Here is a 27692-nt window from a genome sequence, read left to right as displayed (position 1 = left end):
TGACTACAGACAAAACTCTTTACAGTTTTAAATGTCATTAAGAATTTAAGAGCTGGAATAATCTAGTAATAATTGGTTTGACTGTTTTCACTTAGAAGAATTTATATAATCTTTAATCGTGTAAAACATCTGTCTATAAAAACAGCTGAATGCTTGTTGTTTACAACTTAATAAATGTATGACTCAGTTTCTGTCTGTTTCAAATTCTGTATTTTAGGGTTGTTCATTTCTGATCGGGCTTAATCTCTAATAACAGATTATACATAAACATGTAGAGACCGTACACTTTGTGGGGGTCTGGATCTTCAACAAGAGAAGTGATCTGGTGTCCGTTTGTAGCACCTATGAAGTTCAAGTAATCTTGAATAATCACCTTCCAGCAGGCTTCAGTGTAAACAGGAAAAACAGACAGTGTGGAGAGCAAAAGCAGGCAGTCCGCACATTATTGACCGCAAAACAACTGAATGCTTGTTGTTTACAACTTCACAAATGTAAGACTCAGTTTACGTCTGTGTTTAAAATTCAGTTTTTTAGGGTTACTCATTTTTGATTGGTCTTAATCGCTAGTGATAGATTCTACACAAAAATGTAGAGCCCGTACACTTTGTGGGGGTCTGGATCTTCAACCCAGGAAGTGATATGGTTTCTGTTTGTAGCCCATGTAGTCTAAGTAGTCTTGACTAATCACTTTTCAGCAGGCTTCGGTGTATGCAGGAAGCCTGCATACACCGGTGTGGAGTGTGGAGAGCAAAAGCAGGCTGTACGCACATTATTGTAAAGACATCCCAGCTTCTATCAGCAGTAAATCTGATGACCATTTATTGATCTCTATACCCAGATATCCTCATGAAGGTGCAGCTAACAATCTGTTCTTGATTAAATATTTCAAACTGAGTGAAAAGTCTGTTCAAGGCCGAGTTGTGAGAGCCAATCAGATTACCAGTCTACCTGGAATGCATCAGAAATTACTGATCTGACCTCTGTTCAACTAACTCATTCAAAAACTGTTTTCTTTTCCTCTTGAGGACAGACCTGGCCAGACAAAGATTGTGTTTTTCATTTTGAAAATCTGCATCATGATGTTGTTATTTCTGCAGACTTGAGACCAATTTCTGCAGAGTGAAGCATCTACTGTTGAACTGAGACCTTTCGGTACTTGAAACAGATGCAGAGACGCTATCCTAGGGAACGTAATGGGCCAAGAAATGACAGCGTTTACATTGCAGATGTATACAAGCCATAGAAAATGAAATCTTGGCTGGAAGTCATTTTTTTGTAACCCCTGGCTACACTAGAATTACGGAAAAGTTTAGATGTGTTCCTGGAAGCACTTACTGCCTATCTTTGCAAGACAATGATAGACGATTATTGCTGATGGGTTCCAAAGCTGAATTGGACAAACGTCGTTTTTGTAATAACAGTATTCCTCAATTTTTTTGACATCTCTGAAAAGAGAACACAGCTTAATCAAAAAAGGAATTTGTAGCAGCCCAAAACAGAATCTACACAGTTTCAACTGGCCCAAAAACACAACACATACAAGAGCTGAGCCATTCTATAGACCTCAAAAAGCTCACAAACTTAGGTTCAGAGTACTCTCAAAATTGTTGACATAGTTCAAAAATGTTATCTTGCAACTACAAATGATAAAATCCCTTTGCTTGACAATAAAGCACACAGCATAGTACAGGAAGTAAGAGCTGCCAAATGGAATCAGAGGTCAAAATAGGGGGTAATTTCAATGTATTACAGTACATCAACCTTTTGCTGAGTCCTCTCCATTCCCAGTCAGACCAGATGGACCGTGTCTGTGTCAGGACACAGCTGTCATGGACATGGGAAAAATACAGCGGTGATAATTCATTTTATGCTTTTAACTATGAGTGTTGTGTTGATTTTCTATGCTCTACCACTTTTAGGGGCTTTTGCTGCAAGAGTTTGAGTTGTGCTAGAGAGACTGGAAAGCAACCTAAAACAGGAACTGAGACATGAATACATTGTAAGCTAGTTTTTAAATAAAAGATGCAATGATGAAAGCATGGTATCTTTTTAAATGTAGTGATGTGAAAAACAAACTACTGAAGGAGTGGGGTTAAAAACAGCCTGAAACTTCACTGGAGGACTGAATTGGGAACTTGTTTTGGAACAGGAAATAGCTTCTGTGAAACCAATTGACCGGACACGCCAGAGCAAAAATACCCCCAAAATAAGTAAGTATGAGAAAAAAAGAATGGAGCTGTTAGTGAGTTGTTCACTGCAGGAAATCTCCACTGACTTCCACCATCAATTCTCCAGTATCACTGTCCCTCCCTTTCTGCTGTCAAGAGCTCCTCTTGCTGTCCCCTCTGACTGTCTGTGCTGGGCCAGTCACAGGGACAGGGAGAAAATATGCACAGGAAATTGTCTGATATAAAAAAAAAAAATGAAACTCTTCCAGAGCAGATCAGCTGCAAGTCAAATAAGTCAGCCGTCATACACAAATATCATAAAGAAAAAGTAATTTCCCTGCTTCCTGTTATCATAATGTCTGCTTATAGTATTCAGTAATGCACAGTGATACATAAACAACAGTAGAACAGGTCCCACGGAGGGGCCTGTTAGTGCTACCGTGCTACATTGCACTGAATCCTTACACAGGCAATGTCAGCCAAAAGCAATTTGTCCTGAATTTGTGCGAAGAGAAAACAGATTTATTACAGCAGACACATTCCTAACAAGGCTGAGAGGAAGGCAGTCCTTCTTCTCCCTGCATCCTGCACAAGTTTTTAAAAGCAGCATTTTAACATTTACACTGAATCAACATGCTATTTGTTTCATAGAATTGCTCTGCTAAGTTTCCGTTCTTCTGAAAGCTGCCAGTGGAGCCCCTGATCCTGCATCCTGAACACAGGCTATTAGAAAAGGCACAACAGGTGTGCTATGAGACGGTCTAACAGAAGGACTTATATTTGTCAAGGCTACTGCAAAACCTGCAACCTCTGCTGGAGACAGTGACTAAGAGGCAGGGGCAAAGGGCAAGGTCTGAGGCGAGGAAAAGTGGGCGTTAGCAGGTCAGAGATCACAGGGGTCCGGTTTGTGACCTCTTTGACGTCTACGAGAGGACAGGGTGGAGCCAGAGATGGAAGATATTGATAGTGTGTCTATGTCACGCCATGGGGGACTCAAGATTTGTGTAGAAGACACAAGCAAGCAAGAGCACAAGTATTTCATGAATTTGTTCCTCAGTGTATGCAAAGCGTAAGCCAGATTGATAATCTCTGTTTACTAAACATTCCTGTGAGACCAATGGAGCCCAGGTTTCAAGGACACAACTCTTTTTAATGGTGGCATACCAGTGATGAGACGTGACTCTGGCCTGCAGAGCTCAGAGTGAGTTGAATAAACACAACAAATTACCAGAGATCAAAACAAAGAGAGGAAGGACATGATTAACTAAGTCTGATGCAGAACATTTTCAAAAATATTCCTAAAGGGACATTTTGTTTGGTGCCTTTTTGCCAATCTGTCATACCTAATCCTGACTTTTTCTGTGCCTGTTTTCTCTAAACAAATCAATCGTTCCACTTACTGAAAGTTTTGCAGATGTCGGACACGGCCTTGAAGACGCGGTCTGAGAAGTTGACTTTGACCTTCATGTGCTTCATGTTGGGCAGCTGGAGGCGCAGGAGCTTGTGCTGCGGCGTGAAAAGCAGCCTGGCGTCTGCTTGGATGCCGTACTTGTCCAATGTCCAGTGGGTTTTCAACAGCCATGTCTTCTTCTTCTCCCACCACAAAGCGTGGTCTGACCAGTCCTTCTTTACATCTACAAAGGGGGGAGGAAAGAGAAGAATAGATGAGTCTTAGTTACAGCTGCAAAGATTAATAAACTAAATAAGGAAACATCAAAAATCTGAGGTGTGGTGTATTTTTTCTGTTGCTGTTGATTTTTCATATTTAAAAGGCAAGATGAAAATATTGTTTGCATGTTTAGCTAGAGGGTTCAGTCTGTGTCAGTCACACTGTACTGACCTGAACCTGCCAAATATGTCCCCCCTGGGCAAAGGGTCACATTTGGGGTGAGAGTGGGGCAAAGAAAGGTTTGCACGGGGGGCGGTGAAGTCAAAGTGAGAGGGAGGAGACAGCTGAGTGTGTGAAAGACGTGGCTGTTTGTGTGACACTGCCAGGATATCAGGTTCATACCTCCCTCTTTGTTCCCCGAGTCGCACCGTGATCCCTCTAAAAGCACACACAAGCCACCCAAAACCCCACCTGGCTCCCAGGCTTTCGCTCGACAGGGGCTCGGTACAATGGGGACAAACCTGAGGTCTCATGGTGTTTGTGTCTGACTTCAAGGGGAAGGTGAAAACCGCAGGGATTTCAGGGAATTCAAAGCAGCTGTTTTGTGGATCAAGTTGATCTAGTTTTTAGACAAGGAACACGGGGATGGTGCTGAAGCTGATAATCGCCTCAAAGTGGAAGGCAAACAATACAGAGGTAGCGTGTTGAAAGTGCAAAGAGAGAGTGAAAATTCCTTTGCAGTGATTTCTTATCCGTTTTTCACCTTAATAGGATATATTCGCGAAATACTCAAGTGTTTCTAGCAGGTCAACATGACTGGAGAACTTGAGTTTCTTCACCTTTAAGAATGTAAAATATATTCCAGGGGCCAGTGATCTTGTGTTATGGTCATCCCAGTCTTTCCTGATGGAGTTCATGGAGTGTTTAGTCTATTGTACTTTCAGATGTCCCCCCCTAAGCAGTGATGTCATTACTTCGGCATTAGTCCAGGAAGGCACTTCCCAAAGCGGTGTCTCATTTCCTCCACCCACACACGCCATCATCGCTTCTCCAGCCTATCCTCTGTCTCACTGTGAGTCTCTCTCTCTCTCCTCTTAGAGTCACTGAGTCCAGTCACAGCACAAAGTCTGCTAAGTCATCCTGGAATCAAAAGCAGTCGATCTGAGCTGGTTCAATGAGTTTACTGTTGTGTTTGCAAAAGAGGGTCTAAACTGAGACAAGTGTCTGGATTTAGAGTGAGGCGTTGCCAAGGACAGCCGCATCCTGACAAGGTCGATAAATATGCTGCAACACCGCAGAATTCATAACAATATAGGGAAAGTTATAACAGTTAAGACACTGCTTAAGAGACATATATCTCAATAAATCACTAAATATATCTCTAAATCTTTTTTTTTTAATCAGTGTTATAGAAAGACTGCAACTCATGTTCAATCATTCTGTTTCAATGTAATGATGACAGTTATAATAGAGGCATACAGGCATCAAAAGTATGGAGAGCACCATGTATCACGTGAGTTTCTTGTTGTGTTTAAACAATCCACAACTGGAACATTCTCCATGTACAATAGGGGTAAAAGTGACACCAATCTGCACATTTGAGATGCTTAATCCAGCAAATGTTTTGTACTTAACCTGATAAAAGACTTAAAATAAAGCATTGATACTCATCAACTGTTCGACCACTAACAGAGTTTCGATCCACCAACAAATGAATCTTAACGAATTTAATACCATTAATAAAATACTATTGAAGCAATTGATAAAGAAAAAAATTAAATTGGTTCTGAAATCCATTAGTGTGTGAATCCATTCAGTGTTTCTCTGAAGTTAAAGGTACAGTGCAGACAAATCAGAATATTAAGTGATATCTAACAGTCAGATTCTGAATTGAAACGCTCCCCTGCCTCACCCTTCTCATTGGTGGAGGGATGATGACTTTTGAGGACAAGAAGCTCCTGTGATGCATGATTAGTATGATCTAGGGATGAGCAAAGATTTTCTAATATTCAAATGTTTGTTCACTTAGTAAAATTAAGGTATTCCCGCCGCTTCTTGAAGCTGTTTGTAACCGCGTTAAGTAACCAAAGAAGAAGAAAACATTAGCGACAGTTGCGGCAATTTACTCCGTTTTTGAATCTCACACTACTACACACGTTTTTTCCAGGGACTGAGCATGGCTGTAAAATGTAAACATACACGCCACGTCACAGAAACACCAACATGAAGATCGAGAAAGACGCTGTCAGTGCCCGCTTCTAGTAGCACCTCGTCCTGTTGCTGGTTAACGTGACTGCCACATAAACGGGCTGTTAACGGGACAGGTCTGTGTGTCTGTGTGTGTGTGTGTGTGTGTGTGTGTGTGTCTGTGTGTGTGTGTGTGTGTGTGTGTGTGTGTGTGTGTGGTGGGGGGGATTATTTGAATAATCGTTGAATATATGCCAATGATAATCGAATAGTATTTTGGCTTGAAATGCCCATCCCTAGTATGATCCTGTATTTGTCAAGGTTTCACCATTTAAAAACAACCTCTCTTCTTCTTTGTTTTCACTAAATACAAAAATGTGTATATTACTAGTTTGTCCATTCTGTGCTACAGTAGAAACACAGCAGGGCAAGATGGCCACCACCCTGGAAGGGGACCAGCTCCTGTGTAGATATAAAGGCTTATTGTAAGTTCACAAAAACTAAACTTTTATACTCAGGTGATTTTACCCTTATTTAAACACATAAGAAAATGTAATTCAATTTCTACCTAGCTGTTAAGCTAATGTTGCTAATTGCTTCACAGTGCACCTTTAAAACAGAAACTAGCATTAGGGATGCACAGATAATTCGGCCACCGAAATGTTTTAGCCAAAAATGGCCCAGAAGTGCATTTTCGTTTTTCGGCCAAACGACTTTTATTACCACAACAACACAGATGAAACAGAATGTTGTGATGATGCAAGCAAAAACCGCGGCCAGAATGCGTTTGTCTGGTAAAGGACCAACATGTCTGCATCCGTTCTTCCTTTAATTGCAGCACTAAAGCGTCTTCTAAGCAAAGAGGTTGAGAAACAATGAAAAGTACACTCAGTCTGTCAGCACATGTTTCACTGAGATCTATTTGGATCCTCTGCACTTCATCGCGACTGTACTTGATCTGCGTTATAAAGATTATTACTTGGATGTGGGAATAAAGCAACGCACGAGAAATGATACAGGCCGCGATGGATGCAGAGAACCCGCTTGGAGACGGTGAACCAGATGAGGGGCATGCTCCCTCATTGTCTGATATGTTCAGTGAGATCCTTGATTTTAGTGAGGTTAGTACACAGTCAGAGCAATAAATGCAATGGTAGGGGAGACCGGGGACAGTTGTAACATTTTTGACATTTCTGTCTATAACTTTGAGCTCTTTTAACCCAGTGTGTTCAAACTGCTATAAAATCTAGCTTCAACTAAACTGAGCATGTGCAGAGTGAATCAGGTGATTCCTAACTTGTTCCTGATTGAAGCAAGTGCAAGTGTTACAATGTTGGTTTCCTTATTTTTGGTTTTTGGCCAAGTATTTTCATTTCGGTAAATCCCAAATTAGCAGCATTTTGATGCTCATTAAAAAATGCTCTGCTTTGTTTTGCAAGGCTGGGGATGTGCAAAACAATCCATATATACTTGCACGGGAGGCCGTAGTGACTAATGGAAAAACCAGCGCCATAATGATGATAATGCATGTTGCTCTTTTTTAGTTTGATCATGGAAACACTGATAAAAAGCAGGTTAACTATCTTGGATGTTTCCCTCCATCTGTCAAACAGCTTGGTGCCATGGTAACTTAAGCCTTGAGTGGCCTTCTGCTTCCATGTGCTGCTATTGTTTCACCTGACCTCAACTTTACACAGGGGCACCCGTTTGCATTGTTGACCCTCTCCTTCTGATCTCGATCTAAGAGCTGAAGGATCGGGATTAGCGGGTGAGTAGGTGAAACAACAGATCTGACTGCTTAGGAGAACCCAGGAAACAAGACTGCTGTGATGTGAGAAAGGCAAAGTGGAATGAGGAAGAGATTTGCTGGTGATGTCGATGTGGAGGAGAGTTTCAAAGAGTGGGCCACCAGCATCTTAATGTGAAAGCTTGGGACTGTGTGAATTGATTTGGGGGAGGGGGTTGTTTGTCAAGCTGTTGGGTTTTATACTGTTTACTCCGGGGGAAACACTTAGTACTCAAGTGAAAACATTCCAGGCTTTCTTTCTGGGACCCTCTGTGAGTTTCTCAAGCAGCATGGGGTCTAGCTGTCAACGCTCCACTCTGATGCCTCAGCTGTGCCCATCACAACTTCATTGCTACTTTCAGAGAAACTGCTCCCTGAAGAGCATGGCTGCTATTAGCAGCAGAAATAATGAGAGGGAGCCGAGAGGGAAAAAATGGAAATAAACCTGAGTGTATTTTCTTAACTCTGCACACAGTTTTTCCTCTTACAACCTTGTCATTTATTGTGTCTGGGAGAAATTTAGAAGAGCTAGCATTAAGGTTTGGCTCCCAGGTCTTCACCTCAGACCACAATCTGAAGAAACGTCCTCATACTCAGCATGCATGACCACCATGCAGTCTGAATGGTTGCTTAACATGCTCCGACTGCCCCATGCGCAACTATTATTTGTTACCACCCACTATTAAAACCTTAATGGACATAGGTTTTCCTTATGCTCGCTTTTGTCGTTACGCAGTGGTTCCATGTGTTGTGATTGGATGAGGGGCAGCTCGGGTAGGTGTCCATTGGGCTCTTTTAGCAACAGGGTGGTAACTCAATCCACGGAGAGGGAGGGAGAGAGGGCCAATGGCCTCTCCAAGCTAAAAATACAGCCTGCCAAACCTGACGTAATGCAGCAGCCAGAGAAGCGAAGGCCTAAGTAATTGGGTGCATTAAATGTGGACCCACGGCCCCGCAGTAGAGTGATATGTGTGGGGGGGTGTGTGCAGACAAGGAGGGCTTGAAAGACAAGGGGAGGGGAAACAGAATGGGAAAACCATGTTTTATGACCTCTGCAGGACGTGAAAGATGATACAGAGATGGGGTGTGTGTGCTGCTTCGGGGATTTGTAGATGGCTGGGTGTTCTTATCCATCCATTACCTACATTAGCCGGGTGTGTGTCGGTCGTGTGTGTGCTTTAACAAGCCAAATTAATCCATAAATTCTGTCAAATAGAATTATTTTAATTCACCACCATCACCACGACAGCTCTCCACTGAGACCACATCCCCTGCTTTGTGCACCAGATACAAAAGTAAGACTACTGCTTTTATGCATTCATGAGCAGAGTGATGTTGTGTTTCAAATGCTGCAAAAGAAGCACAAAAGTACACACTTTGCAGAGCTTTCACTGGTATAATAAAGGAAACTGATTTGCCACTGCTCCCATCACTCTTTGCTCTCTCCATCCCTCCCCTCCTCGTCAGAGTGTCTTTGGTGTTTACATTAGGAGGCAGCTATGTTTATGGAGGCCAGTCTGTGAGGGGGAAGGGGACAGGGCGACAGAGGAGAGGATGAGAAAGGAGTAAAAGGAGTGATGAGGAGGATGAGCGGAGGACAAGGGAGGAGCTCTTGACTGGGGACATGACAATGAGAGACAGAGCAAGAAAAAAGCAAGCTTGAGGAAGCGGAAAGTCAAAATGAAAGACTACCAGTCGAAATTAAAACATGTATAAATAGAATCTTCAAATTATCCATACACTATAAATAACATGCTGCTTTTACGTCTGTGAGATACAACAGACGGCAGAGATTTGAGTAGCTGATGTGAAAACTTGTTGCTTACACATACACAGTGAAGGTTCACAGCTCTGTTAGCCATTCAACATGTTTCTATCTTTGCTGAACGATATAACTCAGTGTGACTTTCAATAAATACAACATGGAGATGTTAGTGTTGAATTCAGTCCAATTAGACTCTTACACTGTGACTCATAAGTTGACTTTCTGATCAGTTGAAATGTTTATAACAGATGCTAAATGAGGAATAAATGCTGTACATTTCAGATTTATTTTCATAGTCTTGTGACTACATATCTGAGGCGGTTGCTTTTACTTGTTTTTCATTCGTTCATTCCTTCTCTTTTAAATGTTCCTCATGTGTGTCTCACAAGTGCCGGGCAGAGAGCTTTCTGTTTTTATGCCTCTAAACTATGGAGCTCTCTGCCTCTGGACATTAACACAGCGAGCTGTCTGGGTGTTTTTAAATGTAAACTAAAGACGCATCTTTCTTTTTTTTAAAGTTATATTTTGGGTCTTTTTCAGGACAGCTGTAGAGAGACAGGAAATGTGGGGAGTAGAGAGCAGGGGAAGACATGCAGGAAATGGTCACGGCCGGGAATCGTACCGGCGACCGCTGTGACGAGGACTGTAGCTTCTGATTGTGGGGCGCTTAGACCGCAAGGTCACCAGCGCCCCAAGACTAACCTTTTTAATCTAACTTGGAATAATTTCTTTTAAAGACCTGGACTAAATTATAACCATTATTACCTTTTGTTAATTTTAATTTTCTGATATTCATCTGATATTATATTATTGATTTAATTACATTTTTCTGATATTTCTGTTTTTATTTTATTGTAATGTTTTATTGAATTTTTCTAATATTCATCTGTTTTTATTTAATTGGAATTATTTGATTAGATTTTTCTGACATATCTCTGATTTTATTTTATTGATTTTACTGTAATGATTTATTTGATTTTTCTGACATTTATCTATTTAAATGTAATGATTTTTTTCATACATGCATCTGTTTATATTTTATTGGAATTCTTTTTTTCCTATTATTTATCTGATTTTGTTTTATGGATTTTATTGTAATGATTTGTTTTATTTTTCTGTTATTTATCTGGTTTTATTTTATTGATTTTATTCTTTATCTTTTAATTATTTCATATTACTTTCTAATGTCTTGTATCATCTTACCTATTGCTGTTGTTTTCTATCTCTCTGTTCTTTTGTGAAGCACTTTGGGCTGCATGCTTGAATGTATGAAAGGTGCTATACGAAGAAAGATGAGTTGAGTTGAGAATGTGTTATCATCCTCTGATCTAACTGATTTATCACTTGGTCTACAATGCCTCACAACAGTGAAAACAGTCCACCATACTTTCCTTAAATAGTCCAAAATCAAAACACATTGAATCTATTTTCATCATAAAACAGCTTAAACAGCAGCAAATCCTCACACAGTAAAATCCTGTTTAACATTTGAGCACTAAGAATGATAAATGATAGCGATCACATTTCCATCTTCTGACCCCTCAGGATGTCACATCGGGCTCTTTGGCTTGAAGAAAAAAAGGCCTTGCAGTTGGATGTGCACTCATATTTAATTGGCTTTAACAAGCAAAGCAACAGTCAGCTGATGCTTCAAGGAAAAAAGATCCAGCCTCATCTGTGGCATCATTGATGGAGGTGATTTAAAAGTGGACGCATTCACAAGTCGAGGCTTTGTTGCTTCAGTGTGTAAAGATAGATTTTCTCTGAAAGCGGTTTTCCATGCGCTCTCAAGAGCCAGGATGTTTGCTGTCAGCGTTAGCCAAGGCCATGCAGTGCTTTGTCAGTTTGAGGCATCAGCTGATAAAAACATTACAGCTGGGTGAGGCTGGTCATGCCGTTTCCTTGGTGACTCGCGACTGACGCCGCAGGGGCAGTGGTGCGAGGCGACGACTTGTTTTCATTCACAACAAAGAAAGCTGCAGGTTTGTAAATATTGCTCTCACACACACACACACTCAGACTCACACACACACACACATATTGTGTCTCCTCTTTTACTACAAGATCACCACTGTCTTCTAAATATATAACGCTCTTCTGTGGAAGGCTGAAGGTCGATATTGACGAGCGAAGATACAGGAAGCAACTGTTCTGCTGCTGACCTTAAATTAGATCTACTGTTAATGGCCTTGCGTGTGTAGTCAGGCTAGATAGCATTAAAATCAGATACCTAACATGTGTACAACAAGCCTGATAAAGACAGGTGATGACAGTATCTGCATGGTAGACACAAGATAGTGAGTCACATACGATCACAGTGAAAGATTGAGGTGATACAGAAAATACAACAAAAGCTGAGGCTGAGTCTGAAGACAATGCACACAGCACTGAGGAGCTGTCATTGCTTATTTCAGGAACAGAGGAGGCAGAAAAGGCGGATGAACTTGTTTCTGGACTTCCGGTGGATGATCAACAGATTATCCTGAGTGAAGAAGTCATGAGTGCCATGCATGGTCAGCAATAGAGGATGTGTAATAGTGGAAACACGTCACTTTGCCTGACTCTGACACCTGTAGGTCAAATAGTTGATCAATCTAAGTTGTGTCCCCAAACTTTTTACAAGCAATCCATCATATTTACATTAGGGATGCACCGAAATGAAAATTTTTGGAAAATGAGGAAACAAAGGCCGAAAACCAAAAATTGACACACCGAAATAAATTATTGTGCCAATTATTAGTAGGGAGCCAGGGGACAGTTGTGATATTTCACTCCTTGGATTTGAGATTAAGCCGTGCATTATCTGTTTGTGTTGCACAGACATTTTCTAGGCCATTTATTAGCAGACACTTGGAGCTAGTTTGTATAGTAGTTTGAACACACTGGGTTAAAAGAGCTCAGTTATAGACAGAAATGTCAAAAATGTTACAACTGTCCCCGGTCTCCCCTACCATTGCATTTATGGCTCTGACTGTACTAACCTCACTAAAACCAAGGATCTCATTGAACATATCAGACAACGAGGGAACATGCCCCTCATCTGGTTCAGAGAGACCAGTCCATTTTCACTTTTCCGTCTCCATCGTGGCCTAGATCATTTCTCGCGCTGCTTTATTCCCACATCCAAGTAATGATCTTTATAATGTGGATCAAGTACAGTTGCGATGAAGTGCAGAGGATCCGAATAGATCTCAGTGAAACATGTGCTGACAGACTCTAAAGGCTGATTTATACTTCTGTGTCTCCCCTACGCAGCAGGGGCTGACGCGGACATGAGCCCCACATACTTGTGCGTCGGTGTGTCCGTGTCGCGCAGCTATTCTCCGCCGAAACGCCTGAGGGCAGTGCGGTCTCTCTGATAGCCGGCCGCCTGCTTCCGGTCCCGCCACGATCTCTGTTTACTTTTCCACAGAGTTTCAGAGCATGTTATGTTAATCTACAGCTGATACATGTTGCTGTTTATCATACAGACATGATTACATGAAGTATAGAGAGGAGGAGATGAAATACACGGCCGATGTGTGGCCGATGTCCAGGATCTCGGAAGTGTTGTAAATGCGGGAAAGACAAAGCCGCCGAACGGACCAATCACAGAGCTTGCGGTCCGCGGCGGCTCTACGGGGAGTTACATTTTGGAGGAGGTGCACGTCAGCTATGTGCGTAGGCCTCGGCGTAGGTACGGGAGCTACGCGGACCCCCGGCGTAGGGTACGCCGTTGATTCAACGCAGAAGTATATAATTTCATTGTTTTCACTCCGTGGTCCGTCTCAACCTCTTTGCTTAGAAGACGCTTTAGCGCTGCAATTAAAGGAATAATGGATGCAGACATAATAATAATAATAATAATAATAATAATAATAATAATAATAATAAATTGTATTTGTAACGCACTTTTCTTTTCCAGAAATCTCAAAGTGCTACAAGGACACACACAGTTAAAACAAACTTGAACATTTACATGAACATGTTGGCCCTTATCCAGACAAGCGCGTACTGGCCGTGGTTTTTGCTTGCGTCCTCATAACATTCTGTTTCGGCCGTGTTGCTTCGGTCTTTCGGCCGAAAACGAAAATGTACTTTTGGGCCATTTTCGTCCGATATTTTACAGTGCATCACTAATGCTAACAATATATTTTTTGCCTAACTGTATCCTGTTGGTATCAAAGATGTTGTTTAGACTTGAAAAGCTGCCGGATGTCCTTCCACATTTTTAAAAATTCACTTCAGTTGCTGATAAAACTGGAAGCAGAAATATGATTAAGATTTTTCAGTTCCCCACGTTTATACAATTTCCAAACCTGGAGCGCAGCAGCACAACATTATGACAGCATCATGACGCTTCCAATCACCAGAGGAGCACAGCTGCCACATGAGTAAAGTGAATTCATTGAAGAGTTTTCCATTAACAACCTTAATCGAGGGCGGTTAGGTGAGCTTATTTTAGACAGTTATTTTACATCAGCTCGGCTTCCTGTCGATAATCAATCGCACAGATCGTTCATCACGGGCATTAAATATGCAGTACACAGCTTTTTTTTTCTGGCAGCTTTCGCTTGAACACTTTCAGGCAGTCGAAGTAACCTGACAAATCATTCAGACAGACAAAGGGACTCCTAGTGTGGCCTTTCAAGCTTTTAACATTGCAGAATTAAGACGCAAGAGTTCATCAAGGTTGTGCCCAGTGTCAGTGATACACAGCTCACTTAAGAGGGAGATCCATTAAGGTCATTGCTGGACTTAAAAGGAGTCAGGGGACTCTGAGAGATATTGATCTCAGTCAGTGTTGTACTGGCACTGCGTCTTCCAGAGTCCAAGTCCAACTTTTCAAGATGCTATCTGATCATCTATCTATAGCCTGAAGAATAAAGAATGAGCTTAGTTTATGCTTCGGGACAATCAATGTGCATCCCTCTCTGACTGAAGAGTATCACAGCTTAGGTAGATGTTTTACTGAAATGTAAGTCCATGGGGGGAATATTTAGAGGCTCGGTACAAGACAGAAAGAACATGACCTCAGTGTGGAGTGAGTTTGAAATCTTAACAGGAAATTAAGAAGCATCCTGGCAGCCTGTTGCAGCGAGAAGATAGAGCAACAGTGCTGGCTTGGATGCATTAGGAGAGGCCAGGAGGGCTTTTAGAGGAAACCTCCTTAGAGACGGATAGTTTGTATCCATTTGTGTCATTTTCAAAACAAAGCAAAACATCGGGGGTACTCCCGCTCCACCCTGACACAGCCTGATACAATTAAGTGCTCAGGACTCGGCGGAATAATGACATTACAAAAGAGACTCCTGGACTAGGATCAATGATGCAGATAGACTATATTCATCTGTGCTTCTATCCATGCATGCTTCCTGCCAGATCTCCCTTCAGGACGATGCAGTGGCCTCTGTTGCTCCGTAAGTTTGAGCTACGGTTCTCTAGAAACCCTGAAGAGGACTTGGACAGAAAAGTGAAACTTCTGAATGCAAGAAATATTCTGAGCAACATTTTTTCTCTTGTTGATACTGACTCTTAACTTGATTATTGGCTTACAAACAGAGGGGGATTGGATTTTCAGACATGCATCTACTGTGGAGCAACTACAGATATCATCACATTTTAATCATCTATAAACTTCACAGATTCCTGAGCTGTAATGAAGATATTCTCTCAGTCAAAACAGCCCATACAAAGCCTCATTCCTCAGTTATGGAACCCAACACCTCTCTTTCCTCTTGTGCTCTCTAAAAAAGGGAGAGTCCAGAGACAGACTGAGAGGCGGGGCCGACTTTAAGTGAATGAAATGTGGGCTGAGAACCTCAACAACAAAAAAAACCTCCAGATCAGCTTACTCCATTGACCTACAGGTGTGTGGTGTTACAACAACAATGTGCTGCTCCTACATTTCCTGCCACTGGATCTACTGCGCGGGCCGGCCTGCAACTACAGGAAGGCGAGAGGGACAAAAAGCAACAAGCGTGGGATTCCCAGAGGAGACATGAAAGTTCGTTCCGCTGCATGTTTGAGATGCCAAACATGAGTAATTAAATCATCCTCAACAAGCACAGTAGCCCTCCCATGGTAATGGTCAGGGAGGGAAAATGAGGCATTTCAATTTTGGCGATTTGATTATGCTGTGATTGAAATCTTGTATTAAGTCTTGTATACTTTAACATCTGACATTTGGGGCATTAAAAGGCTGATGCTGCTTTGACATGACCCTTCATGGAAACTAATTGTCAATGTCAGCTTTTTTCAAGCTCGACAGAATACTTCTGGTTGAGCGATCCACTTGGTAGTATAGCAGGGGTTCCCAAACTTTTCATCCTGCCACCCCCAAAATACAAGTGCCAAAGACTTGCGACCCCCACTGTCCCTCAAAGTGTTTTAATGTGGCTTCATTTAGCTGGTCTGCAGAAAATGAACCTACCTATATGAAAATGTCATATAGGCATCTTTTAGACAGATGACTGTCATGCAGTCATCTGGCAAAAAGAATGGCAGAAAACTCATCACATTTTCTATTTTCAAGGTTTTATTTCAAGGTTAACTAATATTAAATATTTAATGTACTATTTTAGATAAATAAAAAAATAAACATTCTAGAAAACATCTCACGACCCCCCATTTATGTCTCACGACCCCCCAGGGGGTCCCGACCCCCACTTTGGGAACCCCTGTAGTATATCACGGATTTACTGAGCTGGTTTCATTCCTTAAAAAGAAGCATCAATCAAGGACTGATCATAAGGAGGACATTATTCCAGCTATATGACACCACATGTGACACTATGACAAACGTGTTATTTAACCCATCGGCCAAACAGAATACACAAAGGAAGAAATTATTCACCTTTAAAAAAAAAAAAGTATCTGTGCTGCCAAAATGACCTGCTACATCTAGAAACATATGTATGTATGCAGGCCTATATGTGGGCACAGAACAGCACAATCACTGCAGCATCTTGCAAGTGAAACAGGAAAGCTCTGGCCTGGGCAGGACCGCTACTTAGACTAACTACTTCCTGTCAGAGAGATTAGCAAGCAGGACGATCACAGCGGCTGCCAGGCTATTTCTCACTTTGTAACGGCAGACATTTCGGATGGCTCCTCAACCCCCGATCAATGAGACTCATTACATTCTGTGATATATGACCTCTGTGTCACCTATATAAAATGAATCCTCCTCTGTCCTTGTGTGTGATATTGGCTGTAAAGATGTGAGCGTTCACAGCTCATGAGGACAGATATGACTATATAATCTCAGCCCTTCATCTCACTATCTGCAGGGTCTTGTGACCCATCCTCTTCCTCAGTGAAGGGACACTGAGAGGGCAGGAAGGTGGGAATGCAAAGGAGGCACGAGGGAGAGGGCACACAAAAAGAGGGGAGAGGAAGTTCAGCATCCTGTGTTAAATCGCGTCTGTTTCCTAATGAAAGCTGCTCTGCATTGTCAAAACTGAAGCCATCTGCCTTTAGGTCAGCACTGAGCCCAGCAGAGAGCTTTTTGGCATTGCAAGAAGGACTTTGAGACAGCTGAAAAACTGGAGCATTACATCAGAAACTAAAAGGAGTCATCAAAGTCTGTGTCTGCTAATTTAATATTATAGATTTAACTGGTGTTTGCTCGCTGTTTAGCGTCTTCAAAAGAAGGATTAGATGATATAAGCAAAATCTGTAGTCAATTTGAAACCATTTCCTACATTGAAATCAATGTGGGTTGATGACATCCATCTAAAAGCTTGCGATTTGAATAAGTAGGTCATCACAAATACAAAACACACTCTTTTCTCTGACTTGCAGGGAAACTTCTCTGTTGGAGCAACAGCAGCCAAATAAACTGCAGGCCCCTCATTGGAAACCACTACACGAACAATCAGTCACACAAGGCCAATTAGTTCCTCAAGGTCTATTTTTGGAACATTTCAGAGTACATGAATGTGGATCTGAAACCAGGAGAAAGTGAACAATGTGTACTTTAACGTTTTCCTATCGATCACTGAGCCTCGCTATGTGTCTGGAGGAGTGTACAGAGACAAACCAGAAGACATTGCTGCTGCGACTTAAAATAGAGACACAATAACACAGATATTACCACAAAAATTATATTTAGAGAGCAAAAGAGGGAGTACGGAAAAGAGGGAGGGTTGACAGAGAGAGAGGGGGAGGTAGATGAAGCAGGCAGCAGAGGATCCAGCAATGACGGCAGCGACCAGAGAACAACATGCCAAACCCTAGAAGTCATTTCCTGCTTCATCGAAGACTTTTATGGAATTCTAGCAGCGTGGCTAACGTCATGACGAGAAGACAAACTCACTCCACACATCTCCCTCCCCCCACGCTCTTTCCCCTGCTGTTTTTTCTCAGTCTGGCCCCTCTTTCCTCAGGAGAGCCTGTACCACCAGTATTCCACCAGTGGTGTACTCCTTTCTCAGTGTTTGGCGGCTAATGCAACTCATTCCAAAGCTTGCCTTTTCAGATGTTTGGACAGTTAGCATGGATGTGTTGGATAGGCTGGATAGCCTTTATAGTTTGAGGCTATGTCTCCATTCAACTATTATCACCAAAAGATGATTTTGATACAGTAAAAGTAGCATTAAGCTAGTAAAATGCAGTGTCAGGAGTCAGCCAATAGCACTTATCTTATGCCTGGCACACATTACAGGCTTCTTCAAACCTTCACACATTTAGAGACCACACACTTAAAGATCAGAAGAGAGAGATCTTGTGCGATCTGTCTTTTGTTGTCATCAAGTGTGTGGTGTGCACTACGGAGCACATCACACACTAACCAATTCTTCGGCAGAGTATCAGATTCTTCACGCTCAATATTCCAAATCTTGCGTAATAAAACGTGACTTTGGTGTAAACAAACATGGCAGAGGAAAAGGAAGAGGCAATGATGATTGTTTTCGCCCTCTTACATTCCGAAAACACAAAAAAGAAAAACGATTATGGAAAAAGTCATGGAGACGGTGGGAATGTGGGCTGTATGCATTACAGCGGTGAGTTTTCATCGGCGCCATGTTTTTGTTTGTTTTTACTTCCTCTTCCGTCAGCCAGCTCGCGTCTTGATTGGCTTTTGCTCCGGTACACGTGACATTACACACTGTGCGTGCTCGGCTCCTCTCGGAGCATCCCACTCACTACAGGATTTCTAGTTGCCAATATTAAACATGTTCATTATTTACAATCTCTCCTTCTGAGGCCTTCCGAGCGTCTCCGACCGGACAAAATCACTCTTAACACACCCCACACAAAAATCAGACACAATGTCGTTTGCAAACATCAGAAAATCGGGCCTTTGCTGGCTTTGATCGTAAGGGGGAGATCGGGACAAAAATCAGCCCGATTATCATGTAGTGTGTACCCATCTTTAACTGGTGGCAGGTAAATTACCGTGTGATGCTAACTACAGCAATGTAGTACTAGCAATCACAGCTTACAGAATAGCCGCAATCAGTGTTTTTCCAATCATATTCTGCATAGTTTTTAATCCCATTTGTATCTGAGGAGAACTCTCATTGGCCAATACTCAAGCCTAACGAACAGAATTGGTATCAGGAGGGAAAACTTGTCACAGTTAGCTAAACGATTATGTCAGAAATGCTAATCTGGATTATATTGATTAGTTCGGCTTAAACTACTTAGACTTTATGATGGTATGGACCTATAGGTCACTCACTGTTTAGCCATGTAATCATTAGCTTGGAAATGCTTGTTAAGGCTGTAGCTTCTCTCTCAGTGCTCACTTCATCCCTCTGCTTTACTAACACGCAACTGGCCCTCCTGCCTGCTTTAATGGTGGTGCTTTTCTGCACTTATAGTCACTCATAATTCATAATGAGATGGCGAGTGACAATTATTATTTTTTTTAACCACAAGTTGTGTTGTTTGGGTGACTATATTAAAATAACTGCTGATGACAGAGCAGACAGGGGTAAAGAAATAAAGGAGATGCGAAGAAGAGAACTGAAGGGAAGCAAATATAGGAGATTGATGTCTCTTTGGAATAAACATTAATCTTAAAGCTGCTGTTGGTAGGAATGGTGTGAAAAATGTTACTTTTTTCTGCTGGGTTTGGAGAAAAGGTCATAATGCCCATCGGTACTCATCTGTAAGTGGAGAAATTTGAGACTATTGATAAATCTCTGCGTGTTCCAATGCCTTTGTATCAAGCAATGTTATTATTCCCCTCGTCCCCGTTATGACGGACTAATCATGGCTAATCTCCAATCCTCTGTCCTGATTGGTTAAGGGGCGGCCCCCACTACGTTCTCCGATTGGTTATGAGTCCGGCACTATCATGACTGCACACGCCGATCTTTGTTGGGGGGCTAAGAGGAAATCTGGTTGGGAGGGATAGTGTTGACATTCAAAGTCCCTCTCTCTGAACAGATGTTTACTCTGTGACTACCAACAGCAGCTTTAATTGGAGAACATCATATATAACCTCATGTAAAATAAATAGGGTAATGCATTTCTTGGAATTATACTTTTAGTTAATTACCAGATACCTGTAGCGAGAGCATGCAGTTTAAGTGTGAAAATCACCATCAACCATCTTTCTTTGACAGTGGGAAGGCCACATTTTCTGAACACCAGCCTTTCATTTGTCTTCAAACATTGATGGCTTTAGGGCTTACCGTAAGACATGGTGTATCCTACCTGAATGGTTCATAACTTTGGTACAATCCCTTTAAATCCATAAACTCCTGACAGCTAATGTTGTTTGTGTAATATCTCTGTTCCCATCTGAATGGCACAATATTAGCTTTTAGAGAGGAGGGCTGCTGCACACTTTCGAAAACATCAACAAAGTCAGAGAAAGCTGCAGAGATGGTTAGCATTAGTAGGATAAAAAGGATTACAGGAGCCAGGGACCAGAGGGTGGTCAATCAGCTGGCTTTAAATACTGCTCTCCTGGAAGGTTGAAGGGGAAATGGAAGCAGAGTTTGCGGCTGTGATCAATAGCTGAGTGCCTTCCTGGCATTTGTCTATTTAATCCATTATCGAAGGCCGTCTGAGCCTGCAAACATGGACGAGAGCTGCAGGCTCACAAGAGGAGCTTGAAAGATGGAAGCAGGATGCATGTGGACGAGGCACACCCACCAACACTACCACACAACCAGCGCTCACGTGTAGGTACACATGCACAAATACTATTAATGAGAACACTGGCCATTGAGGAGAAGACAGCTGACCTCTGCATAATTTTACACTGAAATAACTGCTGCTGACAGCGACTGCTTAGCAAATTTGTGGTAAAATGCAGCAAATTGTTACGCCGAGCACTCTTGGCCTCATTGAAAGCAATTACTTAATTGAAAAAGGTCATTTAATACACAGCACAAGAGATGGAAAGACAGATAGAGGAAGGGATAAGACAGAGATAGACAGATTTGTCCGGGTGCCCTTCCAATGAGAGGCCAAGCAGTGTCTGCCAAAACTTTGTGGTATCTACGTGTCACTCCTCACAGCACCATGTGTACGTGTATGTACTTTTAAACATGTACAGTATCTATGTATAACCAAGACATCCAAGCTATCAGCAAGTCCAGCAGAGGATATTTAACAGCCCTCAGGAGGTGTTCAGTGAGAATGTTCAGCACTGGAGACGCCGAGAGGTGAAGAAATACAGGTTAGTGACAGGAAGAGAAAACAGAAAGATTTTTCCCACAGTTCAGGAACTTGCACTTGCTTGGTTTTGGAATTTAAGATGGTTTTTTTCTAACTAATTTATCTTGCCTGTCCAGATAAAGATCAATTTCTTGACAATCAGAATCATATCTTACTCAAAAAATTTGCCTCATGTTGAATAGTGCATGGTTTCCTGCAGTGTGTGGCCATGTGGAAAACTCAAGCTGTGTGCAGGTTAATGATTACAATCCAAAACAACCTGTTGACTCAGGGTTGGAGGGTGATGGCAAATGAAAAGTCCCCACACTCACTCACTCACTTTGTGAAACAAGTCAGGACAAACACTTAAAGAGCAGTTAAATATCGCCACAAGAATTCTGCTTCTATTGCTTTTCTGCATGCTTCGGTACCATGATCTTCTTTTCTGATGAGAATGTGACACAAACAAATACATACAGCCTGTTCTTTTTGTTTTTTACTTTGGTGCATCAACAACCAACGGTGAACTGCAATCAACAAATCAGAACCATTGTGAAGTGCGGGCGTTAAGACCTCAAGCCACCGGAATCTTGAGCAGATAGAAAAGGAGAGAGCAAAACAGATCCATCCTTAATAATAGCAAAACAGATCTGGGAGGAGGAAATCATTACATAATACTCATGATTGTGTGTCCTAACTTGATGGAAAAAATAAACAATATTCAACACAATTGTTTAACAATTATTATCTGTTACACAGTTATTACACTGTCGAACCCAAGCGGCAACCTCTGGTCTAAAAATATGAGTCCAATGTGGAAGTGTTAAAAACTGCAGTTCATCGAGAATCCGCTTGAAGCTGGCTCCGGAAGTACCGGAAACCACATACACACCAATTCAAAAAAGCTGATCTTTACAGCAGAAATAAACATGTTTACAGCCTGGAACAAAAGACGAGTGTAGTCTGGATAGCTCATTTCTCGATCAGCACACACTGTAGGGAGGTGAATTTTTTTCTAACTCAGCAATTTCGAAGATATTGAGATTACCAGTCTTCCAATGAGAGGCACAGCTGACTTGATTGACAGGCGGGAACACTGTAGCTGTTGGCTAGGAGGCTCAAAGCCCGCCTCTTTACGTCACAATCGCTCAACAGCAGGCCGATTGGCCTCAAAACAACTCTTCAGAAACAGATGGGTGACATCACGGATACTACGTCCATATTTTATACAGTCTATGGTTGAACCTCATATATTCAAACTAAAACAACCAGAACTACAAGTTTACCCACAATGCCCCCAGAAAAAGAAAAGCCCTACCCTCACACCAGATCTGCACAAAAAGCGCAAACACAACTCAAACAATGGATCAGGCCAGGTCTTGAGAGGACTTGGGGTGGGAGTACCAATGAATTCTTGACGTCAAACACGCGGCAGCAACACTGCACTCCTTCAGCATGGATGCTGCACAGCAGCACAGACGACCACAGAGAACAAAGACCTCAATTATGTGGAGCTCTAACAGGAGAGCTAAAAACAGGACCATGGGTAAGGAATAAAACCTTGGAGCGCTGCAGGAATGCCGAGCATTCAAGCACCATCGACACACAACACACTGTCACTCCCAAATGGCAGTGCCACGACCACTGAACTTTCTCCAGCAGCCTCCATGAAGCAGGGCAGTGTTCAAGTGGCGTTAACAGAGGACTCTTATTCTTACTTGCACCCAAACTTGTCAAGTGCAGAACTGCAGGAACAGAACAGTGGATAATACAGAGGGGGGAGGGAAGCTGTGTATGGTTTCTTTATACCTTGGGTTACTGACCCATATACACTGCAGGGTAACAAAGAAGGATATTAACCCCTGCAAGTCCACAAAACTGAGAGAGGACTCTTGAGCATGTTTCATGCAACTCAGGTCAAAGAAAGACAAATTCCCTTACTCCTTTTATCTCATCTCTGTGCCATGTTTCCAACAAAAGGTAAACTTTTGAGTTCCCAGGCTTGACAAATGTGTGCAATTAACTTTGACCAGTTATCAGAAACTTTTTGGTAGTTTCAATATTAAAGAAGTGAGTTTACTCAGCGGAATATCACGACTCAGTCCAGCAACATTGCCCAACTTCCAAAGACAGATAAAGAAAGTCAGCCATTAACACACGCAGCAGGATAATACAGGAATTAAGAGGTTTAAGAAAGCTTCCATTACTGCAAACCATACCCTCACTATCACTGCTGGAATGCATAATAAATCTGTGTAAACAAAAAAGATTGCTTTTATGTTTATCATGTGTCAAATGATCAATCAAGACACTGCTCATGTCTGTTTATTGCTCTTCAGATAAGCTGCTGCAGTGAACAGCTCTGGCACATCGAAGCAGTTTGCTTGCATACCTAGTTTTTCCACCAGCTTGAGCATGACTCCTCCAATGTGGATCTCTCCGGTGACCCTAAGCGACACGTCCCTGTGGAGGTCGGTGACATGCATCTTCAGTTCCCACGTCCCATCAGCGTAACAGCCATCGGGCATCCGGATCCCGTCCAGCGCCATCCTGCTAAAAACAGAGAAACCGTCAGGAGGCGAAAAAAAAGAGTGTAAGAGTTCAAACTCTGTCACAGTGGAGTGAAGAGAAACTTCTTGACCCTCTGGAGAGAGATAAATATGGAGCAAAGCTCATGCATGCAAATGCTTGAGAAAGAACTGTACCCTGTTACACATTCCTCAGTGGATTCACTTGATTACTGTTATCTAGCAAAGTTCATTCATACTGTATACACTCCAATGCATTTACAGAATATGAGACCTTTAGATGCAGGTTAAATAGATTAATATTTTCCTTTCAAAATATGTATAAAAAAGAAACAATGCTATTAAAAAAGATTTGCTTTAAAAAGGAACTTGGTAGGGCACTACCTAAACATGCTTCGGCTAATGGTCCTCATAAATTAATCACAGTGACGAAAGGACTGAGAGAATCAGTAATGTTGCCATACTGATATGCTATACTGTTGTAGCTATCTCTTTAAAAAGACAATAGATGCAACATATATCCTGTTGCTCTGGAAGAGATTTCCAGTCAGAAACACACAGGATTTAAAAAAACCCCAAATATATTCATTTAATTCCTCTGTCCAACATGTCATTGATTGATTTTACATTCATATGATGAAAAAAATCATGAAATATGAAAGGAGGAAGGATTTACTTCACAAATTATCCAATCCTTTCTGCTTATGTCCTTCAATTTGAGCACAAGTTATCTTTTTATAACAGAATTTAAACTCATTTAAGTGTGTTTCTTCTGTTCTACTTAACTCAACTCATTTGTATGTACAGTTGTGCTCATAAGTTTACATACCCTGGCAGAATTTATGATTTCTTGGGTAGGTTCTGTTGTCATTATGATATAAAAAGAGTAAACACAGTTGTTTGACAATGAATCGCTCCACCCAACCTCTAACTATGAGTGAAAAATAAGTTTTTCTCTTATCATTCATATTCTCTGAAAAATGGCCCAAAAAAATATCACAAATTCTGCCAGGGTATGTAAACTTATGAGCACAACTGTATATAGTACCTTTCATACATTCAAGCAGGCAGCCACAAAGTGCTTCACAAGAGAACTGAGACAGAAAGCGACAACAACAGATATAATGATACAAGGTTCAAACAAGATAGAGGAATATTATATGAAATACTCAAAAAATACCAATAAAATAAAATAATTAAAAAGAAGAAGATAGAATAAAAATAAAATAATTAACTAAGACAATGGTCATAAAAGTATGCAGTGACGGGCATAGTTAAAGGGCAGATTAAAAAGGTTAGTCTTGAGTTTACTTTTAAAAACACCTATAGCTTCTTTTTCTTGAACTAAAGGGGGTAATGTCAGACAGATCTTTCAGCATGATCTCACTGTTATGGGAATGCTACAATGAAAACCTATCTGATGATGTGATTCAGCTAAATAATGGACATTAGCCCCTCAGGGATGAAGAAAATCAGAGGAAAATATCTACTGTTTGACATCTCTGAGAGTCTCCTCGTGCTCCTTGCTGGGAACAAGTCGCGCCCAGTTGTGAGAACTCACTGCCAAAAAGTTGCATTACAGTCAATCTGTCAATTCTTTGATGCGAGGTTGTCCAGTACTACAGAGTGGCCTGGCGATCAGAACAGCCGTCTGATCAATAAACGGCAGAACAAAGGCTAAAAGGCCCGCGGGTACAAGTTCAACAAGGACCTTTCTCTGCTTTCTCTCCCTGAAAGAGCCTCACCTGTTCAGAATAACGGTAAAGACACTCTTACAAATAGGCACAGGGTTCATTATGTAAGGCTGTTCAACAGCTTCCCGGCTGCATTCATACTCGTTCAGTCGGTCGTTAAAGGAGTTAGGTAACTGAAAAGTACCACAAGAGGCAGAAAAGCACTTTAAATGAGCAGAAGTGTTGTTAAATAAAGCTTTGGTAGAAGTCGAAGGAGAGGCGCCACCAGAAAAAGCCTTTTCATATTCCATAGCGGCGAACAAGCCAAGCTTTAAGGACGAACATTAAAATGTGTTTACTCACCTTCACAAAGACGAAACACACTAAAACAGTTGACTACACGGTACAGAACAAGTTCCCCCTCTTTAAATCATGTATGAGGAGTTTTTAAGACGATTAAAACAGAAAGAAATCCCCGAAGAACTCGCTCAAGTAGTGAAGTATCCCAAACAGTTTTCCCGCAGGCTTCGGCTTAATGGAGTCCAGCCGTCCCTCTTCCTCCCTCCCTCTTTCCAGCGGATCACGTCACTGCTCCAATCCCACTTTTCCTTTCATACTGGGAGCTCTGCTGGTCGCCTACTGGTCCCCCCTGACACCTCACACATTTACACACATTTACACGCGTTTATAGAACATGTGAGGGTGTATTTGTGGTCAGAATATTAGTTAAATATCAGTAAAAGAGCCACTTTGTCCAAATGCGAGTAACACTTGGGTCATTATTTATGCTAGGCAGTGATTTAATAGTCTGATATTTATCCTTAACACATTTTTAAACTGACAATGTGACATATTTTCCACGTTCAATACCACGTTGGCAAGAAAAACAAGCACAAAAATCGTTTGAAACATTGTTTTTGTTATTTGATTTGTTTAAATATCTCAATTATTCCAAAGAAAGACTACTAAATACTAAATATATTACAGTGTTACCATACAGAGTGGAGGTTTAGTGAGTATAGATACAGACAACGAAGTACAATATATTGGCTAGCTATAAAATAGTTATTATGAAAGTTATTTAAGTGTATTTCAGTGTTATTTTTCCTTAACTGAGATGGAATCAAAAAATTCAATTTATATCACTTTAAGCTATAGAGCATTTGAAAGATATCAAAAAACAGCAGCATTTTGTTTTAATATGTGTTTCCTTATAGATGTGTTCAACCCTCCACAGTCAAAAATTCAGTAGTTTGTATCAGGGGTAATGGACTTGCAGTTCTCAGGCTGCCTTTTATGGCAATAGTACTGCTGAGCCTTAAAGCAGCATCCAGGGACCCGTGGGCCTGGTGCTCCAGGAGTATGAGCACAAAATAACATCTCTTTCTTCGGTGACTTTTACAACTTAAGTATCTCCCTTTGAAAATCTCTCAACTAAACGCCACATTGGAAAACTGTGAAATGTAGAAATGAGCCAACATATACAGCTATCTGCTTTTATTCTTGACACATTACATATATTAAAGGACTGTTTTATTATTCAGTTGTGTTTAGGACATTTGGAGGGATGTCAAATGACTTGATGTCCTCTTTGAGGGACTGAAATAATAAAATGTGTTATAATTCATGATTTTATCTAACATGTAATCATATTCTGGAGGGTGGAAAGTATGCACAGCTGCATACAGGCGATAAAAATATGCAGTATTAACCTCTCACATGTGCTATTATGGAATTGAAAATATAACGTTCATACCTTGAGAAAAGAGAGGAAGGTACCACTGCTCCCAAGTGGCAAAGTCTAAATAGATTTATTATGTTATTTCACGTATCTTTACTTTTTCTCCTACATGTACAAACTGTTATTTTCTCACATTACTCAATGTGAGAAGCAGAAAGTAACAGAAACTCAATAACTTTGACTTGCAAATAGCATCTAAAACGGTCAACAAAACTCCCCCTATAACAATGAGGTCATCATCACCTGTTTTTCCAATGCAACAAACTCAAAATTGTCATGAGGCATTGCTGTCAGTATTTCTTGGTTTTAATGTGAGAAGATTGCTTTCTGCAGCATAATCTGCAGAAAGCAAGATAATACTGCGTGCAGGTTGCTGCTTATGTCTCTCCAGCTGCAGATAAATAACAGAAGTTTAATATGTGCATTCAATCAAACATTCACACAAATGACAAAGGTTAAGAAAGTCTGCATTCTCTTTTCTCCACCAAAGACCCATGAATCATCAGTATTCCTGGCTCTCTCAGCTCTGGAATCTGGGCCTTCAGACTCTGCAGTCTGCATCAAAGCGATATATAAACTCTCCCTGCAGCTCTGACCCCCCCCTCGCCAGTGTGTCTGGCATTCAAACCTGTTG

At 41.4% G+C, this 27692-nt stretch overlaps 1 protein-coding gene and 1 long non-coding RNA gene across 4 annotated transcripts in view; one reads left to right on the top strand and one right to left on the bottom strand.

Moving 5' to 3' along the window:
• The window catches only part of fermt2 (fermitin family member 2), a 52026-nt gene extending 26007 nt beyond the window's left edge, over nucleotides 1-26019 (bottom strand). The window contains exons 1-3 of one of the 3 annotated variants that reach the window (XM_034674854.1): nucleotides 25681-26019; nucleotides 23509-23666; nucleotides 3569-3802 (exon numbers count right to left, since the gene is read on the bottom strand). In XM_034674854.1, the coding sequence (XP_034530745.1) occupies nucleotides 3569-3802; nucleotides 23509-23665 (391 nt within the window). In that variant the 5' untranslated portion in view covers nucleotide 23666; nucleotides 25681-26019. Of the gene's footprint in view, nucleotides 1-3568; nucleotides 3803-23508; nucleotides 23670-25680 lie in introns of all 3 variants that reach the window. The other 2 variants (XM_034674852.1, XM_034674853.1) reach the window with 2 other exon arrangements.
• Nucleotides 14746-15705, top strand: LOC117806140. The gene is made up of 2 exons (XR_004629611.1): nucleotides 14746-14914; nucleotides 15140-15705. It is a non-coding gene; the product is annotated as an uncharacterized LOC117806140 (long non-coding RNA).
• Nucleotides 26020-27692: the final 1673 nt, after the last annotated feature.

The sequence above is a fragment of the Notolabrus celidotus genome, chromosome 22, assembly GCF_009762535.1.
Source record: "Notolabrus celidotus isolate fNotCel1 chromosome 22, fNotCel1.pri, whole genome shotgun sequence".
Lineage (NCBI taxonomy): Eukaryota > Metazoa > Chordata > Actinopteri > Labriformes > Labridae > Notolabrus > Notolabrus celidotus.
Note: the sequence above shows the minus strand (reverse complement) of the source record. Positions and strands in the feature narration are given on the sequence as shown.